Raw genomic sequence first — 22,432 nt, forward strand, 5'->3', positions numbered from 1 at the left:
CCAGTGGGATCTCTGGGAAAAGAGATTCTGCACTGGTTCTTTGTAGGCTCTAATGTGTCCTCAACGGGATGGTCAGCCCTAGCCAGTGGGGGCACAGCAGGGAACTTGCCACCATCAGGAGTGGCTGGAACTAAGAAGCAGCAGTCACTGAGCTCAGGAGGCTGCAACTGTGGATTGTCATTGTGCAAGGTTCCAATGGAAAGGCAAGGGAGGAAAGACGCTTTGCACCACATAACACTGGGACTTTAATAATCTTTAATGTTGAAAGCCATTAGATAACCAGGTTTCAGAGTAGCAGCCGTATTAGCCTGTATCAGCAAATAAACTGAGCAGTACTTGTGGCACCTTAGAGACTAACACATTTATTTGGGCATAAGCTATAGCCATAGCCCACGAAAGCTTATGCCCAAATAAATGTGTTAGTCTCTAAGGTGCCACAAGTATTCCTCATTTTTTTAGTTAGATAACCAATTACTGACTCTTTACCTAAAAGAGGAGATGCATCTGCTACCACTTATATAGTTATATATAGTCTGTTAGTATATGAAGATAGCAGGCTAGCAACAGAAAATCTTTTGACCAATTTTGGGAGCCAAAAGCATTAGTCTATTTTCAGCAGGCAAATGAGAAAGGGAACGTGATAACATTTTGGAATGTTTCAGAGTAACTGCCGTGTTAGTCTGTATTCACAAAAAGAAAAGGAGTACTTGTGGCACCTTAGACAATGCAGATTTAAACACCTATTTGCATTAAGTGCCTAATTTCAAGGGGATTAGCACAGTGGAGTTGAAATTCCACTGATCTGAACCAGTTCTGGACTTTCTCTCCACTTCACTTTGGCCTGGTCTGCATAGAACATTTTCAGAAATTTTCCCGTTGATGCTAGCAATAGTGGAAATGCTACTGTGTCATCAATGCCCGCTCTCAGCAGTGTGACACCTGTGAACTGAGCCTTGTAAGTGTTCTGGGGCAGGTTGGCAGGTAGTGCTAGTGGAAAGGGTCATGCAGGCCTTCCAATGGCAGTCTGGAACCTTTTTCTTTTGCAGAATCTCAACGTGCCCTGCTTCAACTGCTGGAGACCCTCTCCAACTTCCGGGCTAGAAGCCCCATCTACATAAAATCTTTCTGGTATCCTCATTAGTACCCAACAGCTGATCCTGACTTTGGCCCCAGATGCAGGGAGGTGGTGGTTAGCTGTGGGGTCAGTCAGAGAAGAGATAAGTTGTATGGGAGTAGGCACATTTGCAGTGGTGCTGGAACTAGAGCAGCACCCCCTAGCTTGAAGTGGTTTCCATCAGACACAGGGTATACAGTTTGGTTCAATGGCTTTCAGCACCTCCACGATATAAATTATTCCAGCACCCACGCACTGTTGTTGGGATCAGTCAGTTAGCAGCTGGAAAGGGAATGATGGAAGCTGTAATCCAGGGAAGGAAAGGAACACCAGGGATGAATGTGAGGGAGGTATATGTATCATTTATATGGGGAGAGGGAAAGATAAACAGAGTGGAGTAGAATTAGGATCTATGGATATAATATAACAAAGTTCACTTTTTCACTGGGTGCACTGAACAGCTACAGTAAACCCTTCCTTGGTGCTCTGAGTTAACTTTGTATCTCCTAGTTTGTTAGTATCTGGCATGTATCAAAATTAGGGTTGGTCAGAGAATTCCTGTACCATGGAAAATTTCATCCTGAATCAGATGAAAATTTTGAAATTTCCCATGGAATAATTTCATTATAGAAAAATCAATATATTGTTTCAATAAGGTTGAAATAATTTCATTTTGATTTTACTGACTCAATTTATGTTATATAACAGTCAAACTGTTTCAACAATTATACTGTCATAGTATAGTAGAAACATTTCTATTATATAGAACAGAGATGCTGAAATGATGGCAACATGAAACATTTTTACTTTATTGGAATGAAATGTTTTGATAATTTTTTTGTCAATATGTTCTAGCAGAATGTTTACATTTTGTTGAATCGAAAAAAATCTGACGCGCTCTAACCAAACTAAATACTTTCTTACAGAAGTATTTAAAGAGAGAGAGAGAGAGAGAGAGAGAATGTTAGAGATCTTGCTAGAGCTTGAATATATAAACTCTCTTATTTAAGAACATAATATTTTCAATTTACTTTTTGCAGTGTCTGAAATCACTTGCCAAACACAGTGTGTTTAGAATTGACTTTTGTTTGGTTTTGGTTTTCCTAACAAAATAAAAATTATAGACCTAGAGATACTGAGTTTCCCAAATGCTAGGAACTTTGAGTGCCTAGCTAACAGCAACAGAGTAGATGGAATTAAATATACTGAGTGAGCTGACATGAAGCCACCTTCCAAATGAGCACAGTGTAGTCTCTCTCTCTCTCTCAGGGAATGAAAAATCTTTCATTTGCTATTTGGGAGTAAAATTGAAATAACTCCAACAAAACAAAACAAAAACTCACCTCTACGCTAACTTAAGTTTGAATGGGTAGTTGTTAACAAGTAATAATCAACCAATGTGACCTCTCTGTGTATCAAACTATAAGGTTGCCAACCAAACTCCTCCCTTGAAATTTATAGTTATATAGCATGAGATTTGGGCTTCCTTTTTAAGTACCTATGTTTGAAATCTAGATCCCAAGTGTACAAAAGTCTTCTACCATATTATACTACTTGTGGAGATTTTCCTTTACCTCATAAAACTATTCTCTTCTTCACTAGTTCAAAGTTCTAGTTCTTTCATATTACAAGAATGTACAGATACTTAACACAGGGTGGCAACAAATTTCCAAACCCTATCTTTCAACACAGGAATCTTTTCTCTGCAAGTCCATATTTTAAACTGGCTAATGGTGTATTACATGTATTTAAATAATTTTAATTAAATTGTGTATTGGTGATGGCTACTATCTTAAGAAATATTGTTAATATCTTTGTGTATATATATTTCTTTCTGTAAGTTTGCCAGTATTTGAAACGTAAGAGATGGTATAGAAATCCAGAATCCCAGAGCACTTTATAAGCTATATACAGCATATTGAAAAACCACCTGTGGCTTACAGGCCAACCGCCAGGTGGAGCACAGCGTGCTTTAGAACATTTTAAGGAATAGAAATTTGTACCAAGGACATTCAAGCAAGCCCCTTTTATTTTATTTTGAAAGTGCCATGTTTTTATTACTGCTGCTCTACCCACTAGCATGGTGAGCTATCTGTTGGAACTGAAGGTTCTGAACTAGATTCCATGTGCTATTTCTATGCAGTTCATTTGCCATCATGATGTGGCCACAAATCATCGCAGATCTGTTGCTGATGGTTGGCTTTAGTGTCCATGCCAACAGAAACTCTTTGGTGCAGTGACATTCTAGTGGCTTCTTTAGGAGCTTTATAGTCCACTAGGAAAGGAGCAGATTATTTTGAACCCCATCAAGCTGGGCATTCTCAGATCTCAACAGAGGCACTCAGAAGCTCTCAGCCTACTTCTTTCTGTTTTGGATTGTTATAATGCAAAACAATCTAACAAGGCTGGTTTACCTTAAATAGCCTAGAGAAACTAGGTCTAAGTACAAGATGTTGCACTCTTAGCCAGTGAAAGCAATGAAATAGCTCTCGGAAATACAGAAGAATGGGAGTAACAGAATTCATATCACATTGTGCCTTTTTTGTGCATAGAAACCCTGCTGCTTCTTCAGATGTCTGCACTTTAATCTTTCATTTTGTTCAGGATAAATTATTTGTACAGTCTCATTATCATTGTCTAACCATAATATTCCTTTTGATTCCACTAAGGAATTCTATAAATTGTGTCCAATCACATCTCCTTTCAGTACAATCTGTTTTAGATTTGATCTCCTGGCCATGCTGTTAATCCTTTTGTTTCCATATATACATCTCAAAAAGGAAGCCTAAATGCACACAAGGATTCAAGTGTGATGACAGGGCCAAATAGTACTGTACTGTCCTTGTGATGCTCACTGACCCTCAGAGGTTGGATATAGCCAGCTCGCATCAGTATGGGAGCTAGTGCTGCTTCTGGAGGCTCTCATCTTGTGCTCCAGAAACTCGTTTTCCTTACAAAAAATATTAAGACCCTTGTACTCGTGGTTGCAAAGGGAACCTTCAGAATTAGAGTTGGCTGGAATTTATTGTTTTGTTTGTTTTTTCTTTTCAAATAAAAATGGCCTTGTTTCAGAAATGAATGCTGTTGCACACAATTTTCTTTTTTTCAATTTCTCTGATTAAAAAATACAAATCCAAAATGGAAAAACTGAATTTTGGTTTAGGCTTTTAATTTTTGGTATTTTTTGGTTTTCAAATACTGTTGAAAGATGACTTTTTTCAATTTTTTCCTTGAAATATGCTTCCTATTTTTCAGCCAGCACTATTCAAAATTTGAACTGAGTTTAAACTAATACAGTGATGCCTGCCGACAGCTTGAGCTGCCCTCAGTGGTGTGTTAACTTTAAAAGCACTTAGGCAGCTAGGTACAATTTAGACTAGCCCTCAGGCTGGTCTACATTACACTGGGGGCTGAACTGGCCCTAGTCTCGGGAAGCATCAAAGGTGGCATAAAGCCAGATGTGCCCACTGGGCTGCATGGCCTGCTTATTTACAGTAATATACTTGCTGATAATTGTATCCCGTTCTGGAGAGCCACATTTTTATTGTTCACTGCGTAATTTAATGTAGTTGTGACAATACAATTTTATACCATATTTTTCCTTTCTTTCATGGATAGCATAAAACTTAGTCATTGTGAAGCAGCGTACATCTTCAAAATCTCCAAACATCAATGAACTAATTTGCACTTACCCTTAATGTGTTTGGTAGTCACTGGAAGAGGAGATATGAATACTGATGATGCAATTATTGAAGAACAAAAATAATCTTGTAGGTTTACAACCATCATCTAATGGGGTATAGAAATTAGAAATTTGGTTTTTATGTACAGTGTAGCAGCAGTGAAAGATAAGTCTCAAATCCAAGTTTTGTGATAAACCAGTCTTTGTTAACCTACTCAGAAGCAAACAGCTATCTTTCCCTTTCTGACTCCTTCCAGGTAGGCAGGGAAATAACCAGTTAGGAGGTAGTTATTTGAAAGTACAGTAAAGCTGCTTGTTGTCATGCCCCTTAGTCTTACAGCATACAGTGTTTGGGCTTTCCTTGGCATGATGTGTAAGCTGGGCTCCAAAATTGCTGCAGGAGGTGCCAAGGAAGGTGCCATGATTACAGCAAGGTGGGAGATCCTCCTCATAGATATGGAAAGATCCAGATGTGCCCCTGCACATGATATTTTGCAGAGAGCCCCTACCAACCTTGGGCATGCCATGCCTATCTCTGGTGCAAGAATCTGAATTGAGATTTTCCTGGTCTTTGCATGTTTACACTCCCAATTTTACCTCCGTATTATGATTATTCATATTTATTTATATAGTACTATAAATGTATTCAGCCCCTTACAATGTGAAAAATAGGCTAAGCAAACACCCAACTCTGCCCTGAAGAATTCACAGTCTTTCTCTGAAGGTACAAACTGGGGATGTAAAAGGTTAACTGGTAAGCATTAGGCTTACCAGTTAACCAACCTTAACTGTTAACCCTCGGTCACGCCGTGCTGGCCGGCCCCTGGCCTCTGCCACACAGGCCAGCCCCTGGCTGCATCAAGCCCCGGCATACCGGCCACATCGAGCCAGCCGATCCCAGCCCCAGTCCCCCGTCCCCCCACCGCCAGCCAGAGCAACCCCAGCCCCACAGCCGGTCGATGATCCCCAGGGTGGATTTGATTTAAATCACTAGTCAGGAAGACTCGATTTAATCATGGTTTTCTACATAAAAGTGCATTCTTGTTGGTTTTTGTAACCTTAACTACATATTCTGCACAACTCAGAGATAGATGTAGGTTTCATTTTTAGAAGGTACATACTATACATTTTTAAACAGTGATTTATTTTGAAAACTTTTCAGATTAGTTTTACAGCTATAACAGAAAATGAATGATTGTTTGGTTATTTCATTTACCAAAGGTAATTGGAGCAGATATTTATGAAGTCATCGGGAGGTGAACTCTCTCCAATTCAACAGGTTGATCATTAATATTTGGAGGATTCTCTTGCCATGCTGTATTAGGAGGAGAACATCACCAGACAGATATTTAAATTGTTTTATACTAAAACAACAACATTAAGTATTCTGGATTATTTTCTTCAACAGCAAACATAATATTTTAACAAAACAAGCATATGTCCCTCACTTCTCACATTTATCTCCAGACTTCTTCTCCTTGTCCAGATCTATTCCACCCCCAACAATCTTCTATTCATTGAACTTTTTGAAACTTTGCACTCTTAGAGAGAAGTAAGGGATTGACTCTGTGTACACAAATTTGCAGAGGGACAATAGAGTTGAGGTCTGTTATTTCTCACCTCTATATATTATTTATTTTAAAACATTTTTGCTGTTAACAAGCATGTTACCTCTGGAGACACAAATCCACAGTTTGAGAATTGCAAAACTAAGTATCTCTGATGGTATCTTCTAGACTGATCACTGAGTCCCATTGGGTAGATAGAAAGATTAACCTAAATAATCTATACAGAAGCCTGTGGAACCCCATAAAATTGGGTCCCTAATCCATGAACTATTGGAACTCATTTACAAAACTTTTCTTAAACATTATGTGACTAGATTGTCTCATACTATAGAATTAGAATTTATAATCCCTATTCCATGATGAGATATCTTTGAGTTATAATGTATCTTAATTAAAACTGTCTTTAGATAAGTTGTTTCCTCAAAAGGCATTTTATCCAAAAAATCTAATTTAAATAAAAAAATCCAATTTTTAAAAAAATAAAATAAAGTTTAAAAAATCATTGATTTTTATCCACCATGATGACCCCAGACCCTGCCTCGCCAGTCAGAGCAACCCCAGCCCCTCTCCCTTTAATCAGTTAACTGTTTAAACTGTATAATTTTAATTGTTTAAATGGTTAACTTTTAAAATGATATTTACATCCCTAGTACAAACTGGTGTAGTGCAACAAGCAGTCCCAGAGTGGGCGTTATTGCTGGGATCCTGCACAGAGCAAATGAGTTTTCAGAGGTGTGTCGAGGGAGGGCAATTCGTGTACATTAAATAATGTGAGGTTATTCTGGGCATAAAGGAGACAAAGGGAGCAGGTGGGGACATGCGTGGGTAGAGTGAAGGGAGTGGTGTAAGAAGGAACTAGGTCAGAGATGTAGGAAGGAGAAGAGCTGTGCAGTGCTGAGATCATGAGGGAGGAGAAACTTCAACTGTATGGTGAAGAGGATGAAAATTTATGCACAGATGCAGTAAGCTGAGTTTTAACCATTAAGCCCCCTTCCTCTCCAGCTATAACTGATCATTTTCGTAATATAGGGTACTTAGGTGAGAACCAATATATATATTTCCAAATAAAATAAATCGTGTTCAACAATATCCTTTTAGTTCCTTACCATGAGGCCAGGATTTGACATAAAGAAACGAGCATATAAACGGAGTGTTCTGTTGTAAAAGAAGAGGAGGAAAAATACCCACTTAGCCACAGTACCATCTGTCTCCCCAGTGGGGACAGCACTGTGAGCAATGAGTGTGCATTCACGCTCTCGCCCCTTAAAAAACAACAAAAAGGTCAAGCCCAGGCATGAAAAGAGACTGAGACAAGGCACTCTTATCCCTCTGCTGTGCACACACCTCATCCATGGGGTTGGAGCTCTACCAGGCTGTTGATACCATTCAAATAGTCCAGAGAGTGGATCCATGACTGCACCACTTGGTGCGCTGATAAAAACGCCTGGTTTTGGTTTTTGTCATCGTTATTGCTTGTTTTCAAATATTAAGGCCAAGATTTTCACACACTTGCATGCAGGCAATTGTGCATGAATGTGTTGTACACATAAGTACAGTAAATTCATTTGCAAGTGAGCAGTGATTAGATACCACGACGACTGGCAGCAAATATAGTCGATTTCCAGGCATTCGCTTGGAGCTATTAATTTTTCTGTCATTTAATTTTTTTTATTACTATAAAGGAAACGTGTTATATTTAACAGCTGTAATCTGTAGCCCTTACAATCTGGAACGGTTAGGATAAACAGCAAATATTCTGTTGACACACATTTCTTTCTCTAAATGAAGGGCCCCTCACATACTGTGGAATCCAAGCAACAGGCTGCACCTGCAAAGGTGAGAGTGGGGCTGTTTTCTTAAACCAAGGCACAGGCAGGGCACAGCCTTGCTGGTACAAGTAACCTTAGTGTTAAGGGGCAGGCGTGTGCCCAACACAACACGCCTCAGGGCTACACAGGCTCCCCTCAACGGGGGCTGAGCCCCGGGAAACCCACACCGCGTCGGCAGTGTCATTCCCGTTTGCCCCCTGGACGAGCTTCTGTGTAAACTCAGCTGGAAGCTGAGGAAGCCGCGGCCCCCGCCTGGGAACGCGGGAAGCGACCCCGGGGGCACTGCTTTAACCCTGGCAGGGCGCGAGGGGAGCTCTGGCGTCGCCCGCCGTGGCTCCCACGGCAGCCGGCCGCCCGCGGGGCCAGAAAGGCCGGCTGAGGGGGGCCGCCCCGGAGAGGGGGCGGGAGCGGAGCGGCTCCACGGCCCCGCCCATGGGACTGACGCAGGCGCAACGCGCTCCGCCTTTGCCGCCGCCAGGGGGCTCCCCGCGCCGCGCTCTGTGACGTCCCCGGGGCGTCACTGTGGCCCCGCGGAGGACACGGGTCTCGGGCCGCTGGAGGCGCCCGCGCTGCGGCTGGGGCCTGGGCTCGTGCTCGGGTGCTCCCCGGGGAGCTGGTTCTTGCTCTGATTTGACGGTTTGCTGATGAGGTTTGTTTGCCAGGGTTTTAACGCTCTTTTCTCCCGCTGGAACCCCCCTCCCCCGCCTGCCCCCTCTCTCCGCAGAGCTGTCCCACTGTCTAGCCGGCTCTTCTTTCTCTACAGCAGGGGTTCTCAACCTTTCCAGGCTCCTGTACCCCTTCCCGGAGTCTGATCTGTCCTGCCGACCCCCCAGGTTTCATCTCCCTTACGAACTACTCGCTTACAAAATCAGACATCAAAGTACAAAAGTGGCACAATCCCGCTGTTACTGAACAATTGCTGACTTTCTCATTGTTACCATGTAATTATAAAATCAATCAATTGGACTATAAATATTGTATTTACATTTCAGTGTATAGTCTATAGAGCAGGATAAACAAGTCATTGTAGGAAATTTCAGTTTGCAGTGACTTCGCTAGTGCTTTTTATGTAGCTTGTTCTAAACTTAGGCAAATCTCTAGAGGAGTTGGTGCACCCCCTGGAAGATTTCTGCGTATCCCTGGGGGTATGTGTACTGTACCTCTGGTTGAGAACCGCTGCTTGGGAGAGAGCTCTACCTCTGGCTAGAAGGCTCCCTCTGTAGAAAGCCTGACTTCTCTTCTCCTGCTCACAGACTCTTTCCCTATGAACAGTGCTCTCCCTCTTCTGCTGTCTTAACTGAGGTGTCTTGAAACAGCAGCTTGGTTGCAAGAGAAGCTCCTGGAAATGTAATTTCCCTGAAATGTAAGAAATGTTGCTTCCCTTTGGCCTGTCCTTTTCCTGGACCCAGTCCTTTGCATTGCTGAGGCAGACATATCTTGGGATTGGTTGTGGTAGGCTCTGATGTGCAGATACCCAGGAAGGGGCAATGCAGGGATTCTGATGCCGCCGGAAAACTGATGGCCTCTTCCACGTTTAGATGAGTCTAGGTGTGATGTTCGTGATGCAAACACTGCAGCCCCTGAGAGCCCAAGCAGTGCTAGCTCACAGGTTTCTTGAGTGTGTTATCTTCTCTCATGAACACCCTCCTTTTTCCCAACAAAAAATATATTTAAAATGCCATTAAGGAGGCCACACAAGCTAGAAACATCCTATGAAGCTGAAACCACACACTACGGGGGATGGAGGGTGTCATCTCTATTAAGTCATCTCTAGTAAGGAGAAGGTAGTTTCATTCTCTGGGCCGATTTAAGAATTGGCCTTTCCGCTAAAATTGTGGTGGTAATGTTTGTAGTGTACGCCAGGAACTGGGCTGAGACCATCAGCTGTTGATCACATGGGATGTGTTCGGACTGTAAAACTAGAGGTGAATCATTTCACAGGATTAGTCCCTTACTCGTGGCCCTCATCAACCTTTTTCTTTCTGAGTCCCCCCCAACATGCTATAAAAACACCACGGCCCACCTGTGCCACAACAACTGTTTTTCTGCATATAAAAGCCAGGGCTGGCACTAAGGGGTAGCAAGCAGGGCAATTTCCCAGGACCCCACGTGAAGCTGAGTTGCTCAGGCTTCTGCTTCAGCCCTGGGAAGTGGGGCTCAGGACCCTGGACTTCAGCCCTGTGTGGAAGGGCTTAGATTTTCTGCCTTGCCCAGCCAGTCTAACACTGGTCCTGCTTGGTGGACCCCCTAAAACCTGCTCACGGCCCCACAGGGGGCCCCAGACCCCTGGTTGAGAACCACTGCCCTAGACCATTGTGTTCATTTCTGGATATTTTAGTACCAGAAAGGCATAGACAAATTCACAGAAGAGTAGGAAAAATTATTAGAGAGCAGCAGGAAATGACGTATGACGATTGTTTGAATAGTTTAAACTGGGGCTGTCAAATTATTTAAAAAATTAATTGCGAGATTAAAAAAATTAATTACAGTTTTAATCATACTGTTAAGCAATAATAGAATACCAATTTAAATTTATTATAAATATTTTTGGATGTTTTTCTACATTTTCAAACATATTGATTTCAATTACAACGTAGAATACAAAGTGTATTGTGCTCACTTTATATTATTATTTTTAGGTGACATTGTAAATAAGAAGTGGGCAAGCATTAGCTCCTGTAAATGTAAATAAACTTGTTTGTCTTTGCGATTGGCTGAACAAGAACTAGGACTGAGTGGAAATGGCACTAAAGATTTACATTGTTTTGTTTTTGAGAGCAGTTATGTAAAAAAAAATTCTACATTTGTAACTTCCACTTTCATGATAAAGAGATTGTACTACAGTACTTGTATGAGGTGAATTGAAAAATACTATGTAGAAAATGTAGAAAAACATCCAAAAATATTTATAATAAATTTAAATTGATATTCTATTATTGTTTAACAGAGCGATTAAAAACTGTGATTAATTTTGATTAATTTTTTGGTCAAGTTAATTTGTTTTGAGTTAATCGCTTGAGTTAACTGCGATTAATTGACAACCCTAGTTTAAACAGATACACCTTGGCAAAATGGCAACTATAGGAAAACAAAATGACTGTCTACAAGTATAGGAAGAGTTCAGATTTTAAGGAGGGAGGGGAACTGCTTAGGATGGGAAAAGGAAAACCGGAAACATTGTATGCAATAAAGAAAAGGAATATTTAGAATTTTAGGATAAACTTCTTGACACTGAGATCCACTGAACTGGAATAATCTTCCAGAGAAAGTGGAAGATGCCCTTTGTCTTGTCTTTGTCAAAAGAACATTTTGAGAACATTTAAAACTATGCTGAACAAAGCACTAGAGATGTCCTTCTCTGGCAGAAGAATGGAACGCTTCTAACGTGCATACGGCTATTCCATCGCTAAACCATCAAGCCATCTTCACATTTTTCTCATTTCATCCCACTCTTCTACCAGTCTTTAGCCCTGTAAGTGCTAATACTAAAACTAAGTTATTTTAATTTTTTTTCAGCACAAAGTAGATAGAATGAGTCAAGTGGGGGGTAATGAGTCACCAAATGGCAGTGAAGAGAAGAAACAGTTATTCTTTCACAGTTGCAAAGTGAGTACTTTAGGGTAAAAATGATTTGTAGCTATATTATTTCCCTTTTTTTTTAGTAGACACTTCTACAGTATCAAATTGCTGTGTGTTCAAAAACCCTCTAATGTATAATAGCATTTTCAGAATATGAAGGTAGTTCATTCTTCGATGGAATGTGATGTATGAGTGATTACACTCTTCTCATGATTCACCAATGTACATTTGCACTTAAATTAGTTCTGGAGCAGAAAGATTTGGGCTCAGAACACGGTGGCTGCCATTAAAAGCTTAGTATTTATTAGGCTAGTGTAGTATTTGAGCTGCTACTGTTTTCCCCTATACTGAGAAAAGTAATTGACTGGCTAAGTGTGTAGGATAAATTGTCAGAATGATTGTAAATTAAAAAGTCAGCATCTATCAGTGCATTTGGCCTTTATTCACTACATTGTGTTTGCCTGTTATCACAGGTGCTGAAATGTTGTTTTTCAATCTGTGTTACAGTAATTCAAATAATTATTTGTTCAGTAACATACCTGATGAATTGCAATAGGAGACATGCAAATAGATTTTTTAATCAGTTTAGATGGACATTTTCAAAAGCACATTTAGAAAGTTGGGGGCTCAATTCCCTTTGAAAGCCAATGGGAATTAGGTGCCTAGCCCCCACCATTGAAAAATCTCCCCCTCTGTGGCCATCAATCATTAAAACCTGAGTGGAAAGCAGCTCTCCCTTCAGTGCCAGATTAAGTTGTACTGAACCAATAAGTTATTTGAATAAACCAAGAAGTCACGTTTTCATTAGCACCCTCAGTAGGGTCATTCTGCCTGCAGTATTTACAGAGAGGTGATTCTCATTAAGGAAGTTGTGTAATCAAGTTACATCTAAAAGTATAAATCTAAAGTTCTCAAAGTTTCTCTGTTTTGTCCAATGTAAAATGGTATATAATGCAAAAATATTTGAAGCCAGGAGAAAATCTGCGCTGGAACTTACTATTTGTGAGTGCTGGGGAATAGTACATTCTTAGGATTTAATGCCTCTTCAGGGCAGTGTCCTACTAAGAACCTAGCTCCCAAGTCATCTTCTTCATCTATGTAGTCCTATAGATTGCTCCAGGCAAATTAGATTGAAAATCAACTGGGAGCAGTTTCTTTAATGAGGTCATCAAGTGGAAAAATTAGAGACATTGCACTCAACAATTAGTTTCGGAGTAGCAGCCGTTTCAACAATTCGTGAGATCTGTTCTCCATTATGAACGTTAGAAAATGCAGGTATTACATCTTGTGCAGTGTGAAAAGCTGTATATGCATCTTTACAGAATAGTACAAAGGCAACCCAGTGGGAATATTATCAATGTCATGGGTACCACAAGTACTGCTTATTATACCGTATATGATCATTCCACTGTAGTCTTCACCCCTTGCCTCCAGTTGCTTCTCACAATATGTTTAGATTGTAAGAAATTTGGGGCAGGGGCTATCTTTTTGTACTAAATATGTGGACAGTGCTTTCCACAATATTATCTGGTACTTATATACTTAAAAAGGGAAGTGTTTATGTCATGAACACAGTTTTTATTGCAGGATTGGCCCATCAGAGTCCAGTATAGAAATATTCTATATTTTGTGGCAGGTATCAGAATTGCTGTCATCTCTTGCAAATGTTGAAAATGAACAACAGAAGCATCAATTGTTTTTGAAGGGAACACATGTGTCTCTCTTCCATACACTGTGTTCAGTAATAAAATCCAATAACTGGAAGACTGCAGTATATAAGAAGCAAAGCATGTTACCTCCTGAGCCCACTACTATGTTACACAATGGGTCAGAAGATGACGTAGCAAAGAAGGATGCTGATTCACGAAGGACAACACTGAGAAGCCAAAACAGTTGTGTATCCGTGCGTGTTAAGTGTCTGTCTAAATCGAAGACAACAAATTCTGCTGTAGAAGGAAACCAAAACACTGATTGTGGTGGTCTACTGCCAGCGCGTATGCTTCCTTATGTGCTTTTAATCGAAAATTGTCTTCCTTTGTCGATTTCTTCAATCCATGCCAAATGTTACAAAGCAGAGATATTATGCAGGATACTGTACTTTACGCTGAGACTCTGGAAAAAGAAAACACTCAAGCCTTCACCTCAGGATCCTCCCAATTTTAAATTACAGACAGCTGAAGGTTGGCAATCTGTACTTATGAATGATTGAGGATAATACAAGAGGGGTTAACTAGGAGCAATAGAATGAAATTAACAAAGGGGAAATCTAGGATGAATATCAGGAGACAATTCCTGAGAGTGAGACTTCAGTATTACACTCTGAAATCATTTTCAGATGGTGGGAGCCTTGCCATTTGGGACACTGAAAATTAGACTGGTCAGAGCACTAGAAAATATACCATTCAAAGGGAACAAACCTGCAGTGAGTGAGCTAGGTTTATTTATCTCTAACATTTAGTATTCTATGAAGACATGTAATAAAAATATTTAGAAATAAATATAATCCTTTGAGGCACAGGGAGACATTTTAACATGGGTCCAGTATCCATATGTTTGGGTCTCGTTCAGCACAAAGATGATTAATTCTTTTAAACCTGATGTTTCTCCCATTGGAATTATTGGCATTGATTTCAGTGGGAGCAGGAAATGGCTTTTGGTCTCATTTAAATAAAGTGGTGGATTGTGAAATCAGTAGTGCTTGAACTGGGTTTTCTCCACCTCCTCCCTCTGAGGTGTAACAGGTCTTTTTCTGGTACTGCTACAGCTGGATGACCTGCATACACTGTGATCTTCCAGAACTTGAGCATCCACTACACCAGGGGTGGGCAAACTACAGCCCGCGGATCCGGCCCCTCAGGTCTTTGGATCTGGCCCGCGGGATTGCACCCTGTGGTGCCGAGGCCCCGCGCTGCTCTCAGAAGCGGCTGGCACCACGTCCCTGGGCCCCAAGGGAGGAAGGAGGGGCAGAGGGCTCAGTGCATTGCCCTTGCCTCCAGGCACTGGCCCCCACAGCTCCCATTAGCCGGGAATGGGGAACCGTGGCCAATGGGAACTTCGGGGGAGGTACCTGGAGGGGTGGCAAGGGCAGCGCGCAGAGGGACGTGGTTCTGGCTGCTTCCCGGAGCGGCGTGGCGTGGGGCCAGGGCAGGCAGGCAGGGAGCCTGCTCTGGCCCCGGTGCGCGCTGCTGCCACCCCGGAGCTGCTTTAAATAAGCGGTGCCAGGCCAGAGCCCGAACCCCTCCTGCACCCCGTCCCCCAACTCCCTGCCCTAAGCCCCCTGCTGCACCCTGCACCCCTCCTGCACCTCAACCCCCTGACCTGAGCTCCCTCCTGCAGTCAGCATCCCTCCTGCACCCTTGCCCTGAGCCCCCTCCTGCACTCCGCACCCCTCCTGCACCCCAACTCCCTTCCCTGAGCCCCCTCCTGCACCCAGCACCCCTCCTCTGCCCCAATCCCTTGCCCTGAGCCCGTTCCTGCACACCACACGCCCTACCACACCCCAACCCCCTGCCCTGGCCCTGCATACAATTTCCCCACCCAGATGTGGCCCTCGGCCCAAAAAGTTTGCCCACCGCTGCAGTTCGCCATAACATCACTTCTCACACTTGTATATGAGAATGGAGAGTCCATGCCGCATCCACAATTGTTCTGATCATATGGTTTCCAGTAAACTAACTGTCTTAATGGAAATGTGTTCTAGGACTAGGCTAGCTTCATACCACTTTTTCATATCTAAATTTTCTTCAGTGTTCAAGAAAAGTGCCAGGTTGACAGTACTGAACAGGCCATTTGGCTTCACACACAGCTTAGGAAGAGGGTCACAAAAGCAGTTTGAGACCATCTTAATGGCTTCCTGATCCTCAGACCTGCTCTGTCCTGCTCTGACCACCAACAGGGGGGTAGGAAGATACAGTAGTACAGTGTCCATGTCTATTCATTCTTTGGCCTGTATATTGAGATTAGCAACCAGGGTGCCAACCAGAGTAATTATCTGATTTCTCCATTTGAGTTGTGGAGCTTTTCCTGCTGCCATTGAAATTAATAGTTTTCCATTGATTTCAGTAGGAGCAGGAGTAAGCCTATTATTATTAATTTTTTTTACAATTATGGCCCAAATTTATCAATTGGGTGCCTAAAATTAGATACCTAAATGCATATGTATGCACCTAAATAAGTGGCTTAAATTTACGAGGTCCTGAGCACCCACAGCACTTGTTGAAGTTAATACACTGCAAAGTCAATACACAGATACTTCTTGCTCATTTTGATTAAAGATGCTATTACGTATAATGCTTACATTTTATGCAACTTCTTGCTGCTTTCAGAAACACAATATGTGAACTTCCTTAATCTGAAGGATCTGCAGTGGAAATTCTATAAAGGCATTGTGAAAAGAAAACAGAAAGTGAGAGTTTTATGTAGGGAAGCAAACTACAGACGTTTCAAGCCATTCCAGGAAAAAAACGGGAATGAAGAATACATACTGCCTTTGATTCCTAAGAACTGGATAATTCATGATTCTCTTAAATGAGTTTGTGCAATGCATATCCTGTTTATGTCAAACAAATGATGAATTTAAATGAATGGAGAGTGACTGCAGTTCTTCAGAAAATTTAAATAAAAATGTCAAGACATTATACAATTAAGTTTATTATTGTTATTACACTTGTACAGTAGCACCTCAAAGCCCATCATGGACCAGGACCCCATTGTGCTAGGTGCTATACAAACACAGAAGAAAAGAGATGGTTTCTGCCCCAAACCAAACATCATCAAACACACATAGTCTACTAAGGAACGTTGCACCAGCGAGAGTGACCGTGGTTGATGGCATTGCACCAGGCACAGTGTAGTGAAGTTACCAGATCTGGCTCAATCTTGTGAATCCACAGATCTCTGGGGTGGTCTGGGAGCGGCACAAGGTAGGGTCAGGGTGTGCACCTCTTCACATGTTGATGGAGAGTTTGAGAGCACAGTGTCCTGGGGTAGTTTTATCCATTCTGGCAACATGGCCAAAAGGTACACGGTACCACTTTTTGAGTATAATGAGCAACTGAAGAAAAGCCAGATCTCTGTGATATGGTGACATTTCGCACAGGATTTGGTGCTGACAACGCATATGGAATGGCTCTAGCTGCTCCAAGTCTGCCTATCAGAGGGTCTTGGTTTCTGACCTGTATAACAATACAGGCAGTACGTAGTTTGATAGATCCTGAAGTCTCCGCACAAAGACTTTTTTGCATCCATAAGTGGGTCATGGACTTCATACAAGAGACAGCAAGACCTATTAGTCAAAGACAGCCCCAAAGAGATTCTCATAAGACAAGTGACAACAGGTGGACACAGACAGGGAAGCACAAGAAAACAATGCAACAATATTGATAAAAGTGTCATTTATCTTTATATTAAAATAAGTTCCTAATGCCTAGCTTCTGGGTGCCTTTCCTCAGTTGTTAATATAATGGGCCTGATACTGCTTGCAGTTACAACAGGTTTACAGCTGTGTAACTTCAGTGGAATTACGCCTGATTTGACATCAGAATCAGACACAAAATAGACAAAATATCCATCCTGCAAATAGTAATAGACAATATTAGTGATCAATTCCTCCACTCCACAACAGCAGCTGACAGGAACAATTGTGATGCAGAGATGTGAATGGAAAAGATGTTTACATGTGTTTCATTGATAAGTGTGTATCAGTTGAGTTGATGCTATGGAATAATGCAGTCATGGCACAATCAGTGAGACCTGTTCCCCAAAGGATGCTTCTCATACATTAAAGCCCAAATCCTGAGCAGCAGCTCACAGCCCACGGATTAGACTGTGGTTTGCGCTGCTCTCCTGGGACCACAAAGCATCTGTGGAAGTGCTTTATGGCCACTACTGCAGCTCTGATTCTGCAGTAGCCTCCACAGCACAAATATTTGTATTAAAGCCTTTTCCACACAGAAAGGGAAAACAGATACAAATGATTTAAGAGTCTCAATATTATTACAGCTGTTTTGCACCCCTGAAAGATCACCCTTCCACTGGAGTGATCTGCCCTGTACCGGTTACCTTGGCTTTACAGATGATAATGGTATCATGGTATTAAGCCCCAAAGCAGGTGGACTGAACTGAAGTGTGGTGACACCAAGCTGACAGTTTGAAAAGGAAGGAGTTTTGCATTGGTTGAAGCTGAGGGTTTGGTTTTAGCTGTGTGAGTTGGTGGTTGGATTTCTAAGTGAGCTGATTGGATTGCTGTGTGACTTGTAATAATGCCTAGCCTTAACCTCTCTCTAGTAAAGCACATTAGATCCATATGGTAAGTAAACTGGTCAAATATTGCAAAACAGTGTTTCCAACCATGCTTGTGTCCTCTTGCTCTTTGCAAATACTCATGGGCTTTTGTTTGGGTGAATGTTTGGGGAATGGCTTTTCTTTGGATAAGTTGTAAAGAATGGCATTCATGTGACCAGAACACGACTATCCAATGGCCCACTATGTTTTCATAGGGGTTTTTAAAATATATTTTTAAATATCAGTCTGATAATTTGTGGGTGCTGCTTTGTAGTTTGTAATAGGCCATATGCTGGATTAGCAAACTCCTCAGTCTTCAATATTAGAATTTATTCAGCTCAAGATATGGTTGAGCTGAATAGTTTCTACCTCATAAACAGGAATTGACCTCAAATTATCATCATTTATCATTATCATTATCATCAAGTTATACAAATCACTCAACCCTCAGACAATCAAAGCACAGTGATTTCTCTCTTCTGTGATTATAATAAATGACTATGCATTCAATACGCAGATCAGACCTACACAAGGGCTGGAATTTGTATAATTGAAAAATAAGTCTACAGTCACTGGTCAACAGTTGCATGGCATCCTTTCTCTCTAACTGGCGGAGATAATGCCATTTTGAACAAGTTATATCAGTCATACATTTATATGCTTTTACTTAGATCGCAGTTTATGAAACCTGAAGCATGAATATTTATACACTGCTCTTTTCCTAAAACTGCTAATATAACCCTGGCCACTATCAGTGGTGCTTTGCCTTTCACCACGGCGTCTCTCGTCTAACTGGCCTTGATAAAATTATTGCATCCCATGAGGAGAAGAGGAAGCTTAATAACAAACTTAACATCCCTACGACACGTGCAGCAGTGCTTTTATATTTGTCATTGTAGAAGAGGCTCTGTAGGCCAGGGATGAGAAGCATGAAATAAAGACAGGTTTCAGAGTAGCAGCCGTGTTAGTCTGTATCCGCAAAAAGAAAAGGAGTACTTGTGGCACCTTAGAGACGAACCAATTTATTTGAGCACAAGCTTTCGTGAGCTGCAGCTCACTTCATCGGATGCATTCAGTGCTCCTTTTCATTTTATGAAATAGAGAGGGCAAAGGGGGACCAGTTGCAGTAAAAGTACTGTTCTCCGCCCCCACTGCCACTATCACCACCACCCAGGAATAAACAAAGCAATCAATACTGCACTTGGTTAATCGTGAGGCACTGACAGCGACAGAGCTGGGAAAGATAATCCACCAGGACTGACCAGCTGTTTCTAGTTCAGGGCCTCAAGATAGTGAAGACAAGATGCACAAGTGGCAAGTACACAAAAGTCATGATCAAGAAGCAGTTGTAGCATTTGCCTCTTTCATGTACAGAAACAGACTCGCGCAGTTCTCATTCAAAATATCAATGTTATTAGAGCTGTGAGTCAGTTAAAGGAAAAATCAGTGACCATCTGTGTGAGCAGCTAGCAAATTCTTGGACACCTACAATAACCAAGGTCTCCTTTCCTCTCAGCTAGCAAACTCTGAAAATAAAATAGCAATCATCTGTATTGTAATGATGATATGACATAGGAGTTCTGGTCAGAGGGATTGGACTTCGTTTCCTTGACCTAGTCACCTGACCTGGATCAGGTTACCAAGATTAATATTAACACCCTTGCAGTGTCTGTTGTTGCCTCAGCTAAGGGAATAGAGGAGCAGGGAATCCACCAAGGGCTGCTGCACAAATTCTCTGATCCCTCCAAATGATCAGTGCCTTCTACTTGCAAAGCAGCTGCAGGTCCTCTCCTCCATTTTTGTTCTGGGAGGTATTCTTTGGAAGCTGATTTTCCTAAGGATTTGTTGTCCCAGAGCACAACCAGAATATGTGGCCATATGGGGCTGTTGCATCCTTTACAACCATATAAATGAGGGTCAAAGCAATTATTATAACAAGCCATATTTTTTATAATTTAATTTATTTGTACTGGGCCACTTCCTCAAGGCCTAGGCCCCATTGTGCTAGGTGTTGTACAGATACATAACAAAAATACATTTCCTGTCCACAAGAGTTTATACAGTCAAAGTCTGAGGTTGGAGGTAACGGGTGGATATGGTGAACAAATAGTACAGACACAAGGTAGTGAGTAGAGGTGACCAAGAAAGTTTTTTCTGGGCTTAAATCCAAAGTTTACACAAACACAGAAACTCACAGAGGTATGGAGTTATGTCAGGTACAACTGCCTTATCCTGGCCATAGAACAACTCCCGAAATCTGATGATAAACATAGCTGACAGCCTGAACACCAGAGTATTGTGTTAGCAAACTGTGTGAGAGAGAGGGAGATTTAACTAATATGCTGCAATCACCTATCTGTCAGAGGGGTCATAAGGGACATGTGATAATGGAACAGAATGGTCTAGGGATCTTATTAACTCTGGCCCCGGTGTGCACCGCTGTCACCCTGGAGCCTGAACCCCTCCTGCATACCGCCCCCAACTCCCTGCCCTAAGCCCCTTGCCGCACCCTACACCCCTCCTGCACCCCAACTCCCTGCCCTGAGCCCCCTGTTGCACCCAGCACCCCTCCTGCACCTCAACCCCCTGACCTGAGCTCCCTCCCGCAGTCAGCACCCCTGCCCTGAGCCCCCTCCTGCACTCCGCACCCCTCCTGCACCCCAACCCCCTCCCCTGAGCCCCCTCCTAAACCCTGCACCCCTCCTCTGCCCCAGTCCCTTGCCCTGAGCCTGTTCCTGCACACTGCACCCCCTCCCACACCCCGCACTCCCTCCCGCACCCCAGCCCCCTGCCCCAGCCCTGCATACAATTTCCCCACCCAGATATGGTCCTCGGCCCAAAAAATTTGCCCACCTCTGGTATAATTAGATCAAGCACAACAACTGAGACTGTTCAACCTTATGGTTCAACAAATTCTCCTGGTCTGTAGTTGCTGCCATCTGGTGGCTAGTTTCATACACTAGATTTTTTTTTTCTAAAGTGATACAGTACCTGACAAATGCTTTGATTTCTTTAACTATTCCGTAATAGCAATTAATTTTATGAATACACATCTGTCACCGTGGTATCAAATATTGAGGATTGGTAGAGGACATGGGACATCACACTGTTAGTGAAGTAGTCACAAAGCCTGTGCATAATGTGAACCTGTAGATCTTATTGTGACATCCAGGTTCTTGCAATGCAAAAGGTGGAAAGACAATGTTGACTGTTGCTCCTTCTTGCATACAAATGGTACCTATCCCTGCTACTATGTTGTCGGGAATAAATCATTTCACGTATTTCACACAGGTGCATCTTTAGGAATAATTCCTTAATTTTGCACATTTCTGGCTCAGTGATAGTTTCCATGGTAAATGGGACTATCACAGTTCAGGCGACTGCACCTGTATTTCCCCTCATGGTCCAAGAAGGGCAACCACTCTAGGCCACAGGTTCCTCAGCCATCACCTCTCTTGGGTGGAGAGCTCCATCTCCTGACTGGGGTTTCCCCAGGCTGAACAGTTCCTTGACTACAGTGTGGGTTCCCCAACAATTCAGACTGCCTTAGCAGGCCGGCTTTGCTTTCTCCTTGGAAGCTATAAACAGCATAATTGCCCACGGGTATAAGTGATTGCCACCCTCACTTGTGTGCTGCCTCCAGAGCTGGGCTCTGAAGGCAGCAGCTGCAAACTTTCATGCAGCTGGCGAAGGCTGCTGGAGGTGGGTCTGATCTCCCCAGTGCTGCTGGGAGTGCCCCTAGCTGCTAGTCATGGCCAGTGGTGGATTAACGCATGTGTGCATGGGGCCTATGCCTAGGGCCCCAGCCAATTTGAAAAATGGGTACCCTGAGCCCAGGCAGGACCTGCAGGGGGTGGAAGCCCGAGTTCGGGCAGGAGCTGTGGAGGGCGGAAGCCTTTGCAGGAGGCACAGAGTGGGGGTGCAGCAGCCCCAAGCCCAGGCAGGAACTGCAGGGGTGGCAGCCTCCAGTCCAGATCCCTCTATCCTGGACAGGAGCCATTGGGGGTGGGGAGGACAACCCCCAGCTTTGGTGAAAGCAGCAGCTCTGAGCCCAGGCGTCCAAGCCCTGGCAGGAGCCATTGGAAGGAAGCCTGGAGCCCAGCTCTGGGGCTGCTGCAGTGCAGATGTGAGGGTGTACCGCCCTCACTTCTGCGCTGCCTGTGGAGGTGGGTCTGATCTCCCCCCATAACAGCCGTGCAGGGGAAGGACAAGTCCTGTCCTTCCCTAGCCAGCTGAACGAGCAGATTTCGGGGAGATCAGATTTTATGGGGAAGGACTTACTTCATGGTCTGTCACACGTTTTTTGTGGAGGTGAAATTGATAAGGCCCTGTTCACAGCAGCTGTTAGCTCAGAATGAGCACACTTGTGAATTGTTCA

At 42.8% G+C, this 22,432-nt stretch overlaps 1 protein-coding gene across 1 annotated transcript in view; it reads left to right on the forward strand.

The window, feature by feature from the left end:
* Nucleotides 1-8,683: 8,683 nt before the first annotated feature.
* Nucleotides 8,684-22,432, forward strand: part of GOLM1 (golgi membrane protein 1) — a 96,781-nt gene continuing 83,032 nt past the window's right edge. The window contains exon 1 of the mRNA XM_073345027.2: nucleotides 8,684-8,842. Coding sequence (XP_073201128.1) covers nucleotides 8,838-8,842 — 5 coding nt within the window. The 5' untranslated portion in view covers nucleotides 8,684-8,837. The remainder of the gene's footprint in view (nucleotides 8,843-22,432) is intronic.

Source organism: Lepidochelys kempii, chromosome 5 (genome assembly GCF_965140285.1).
Source record: "Lepidochelys kempii isolate rLepKem1 chromosome 5, rLepKem1.hap1, whole genome shotgun sequence".
Taxonomy (NCBI): Eukaryota; Metazoa; Chordata; order Testudines; family Cheloniidae; genus Lepidochelys; species Lepidochelys kempii.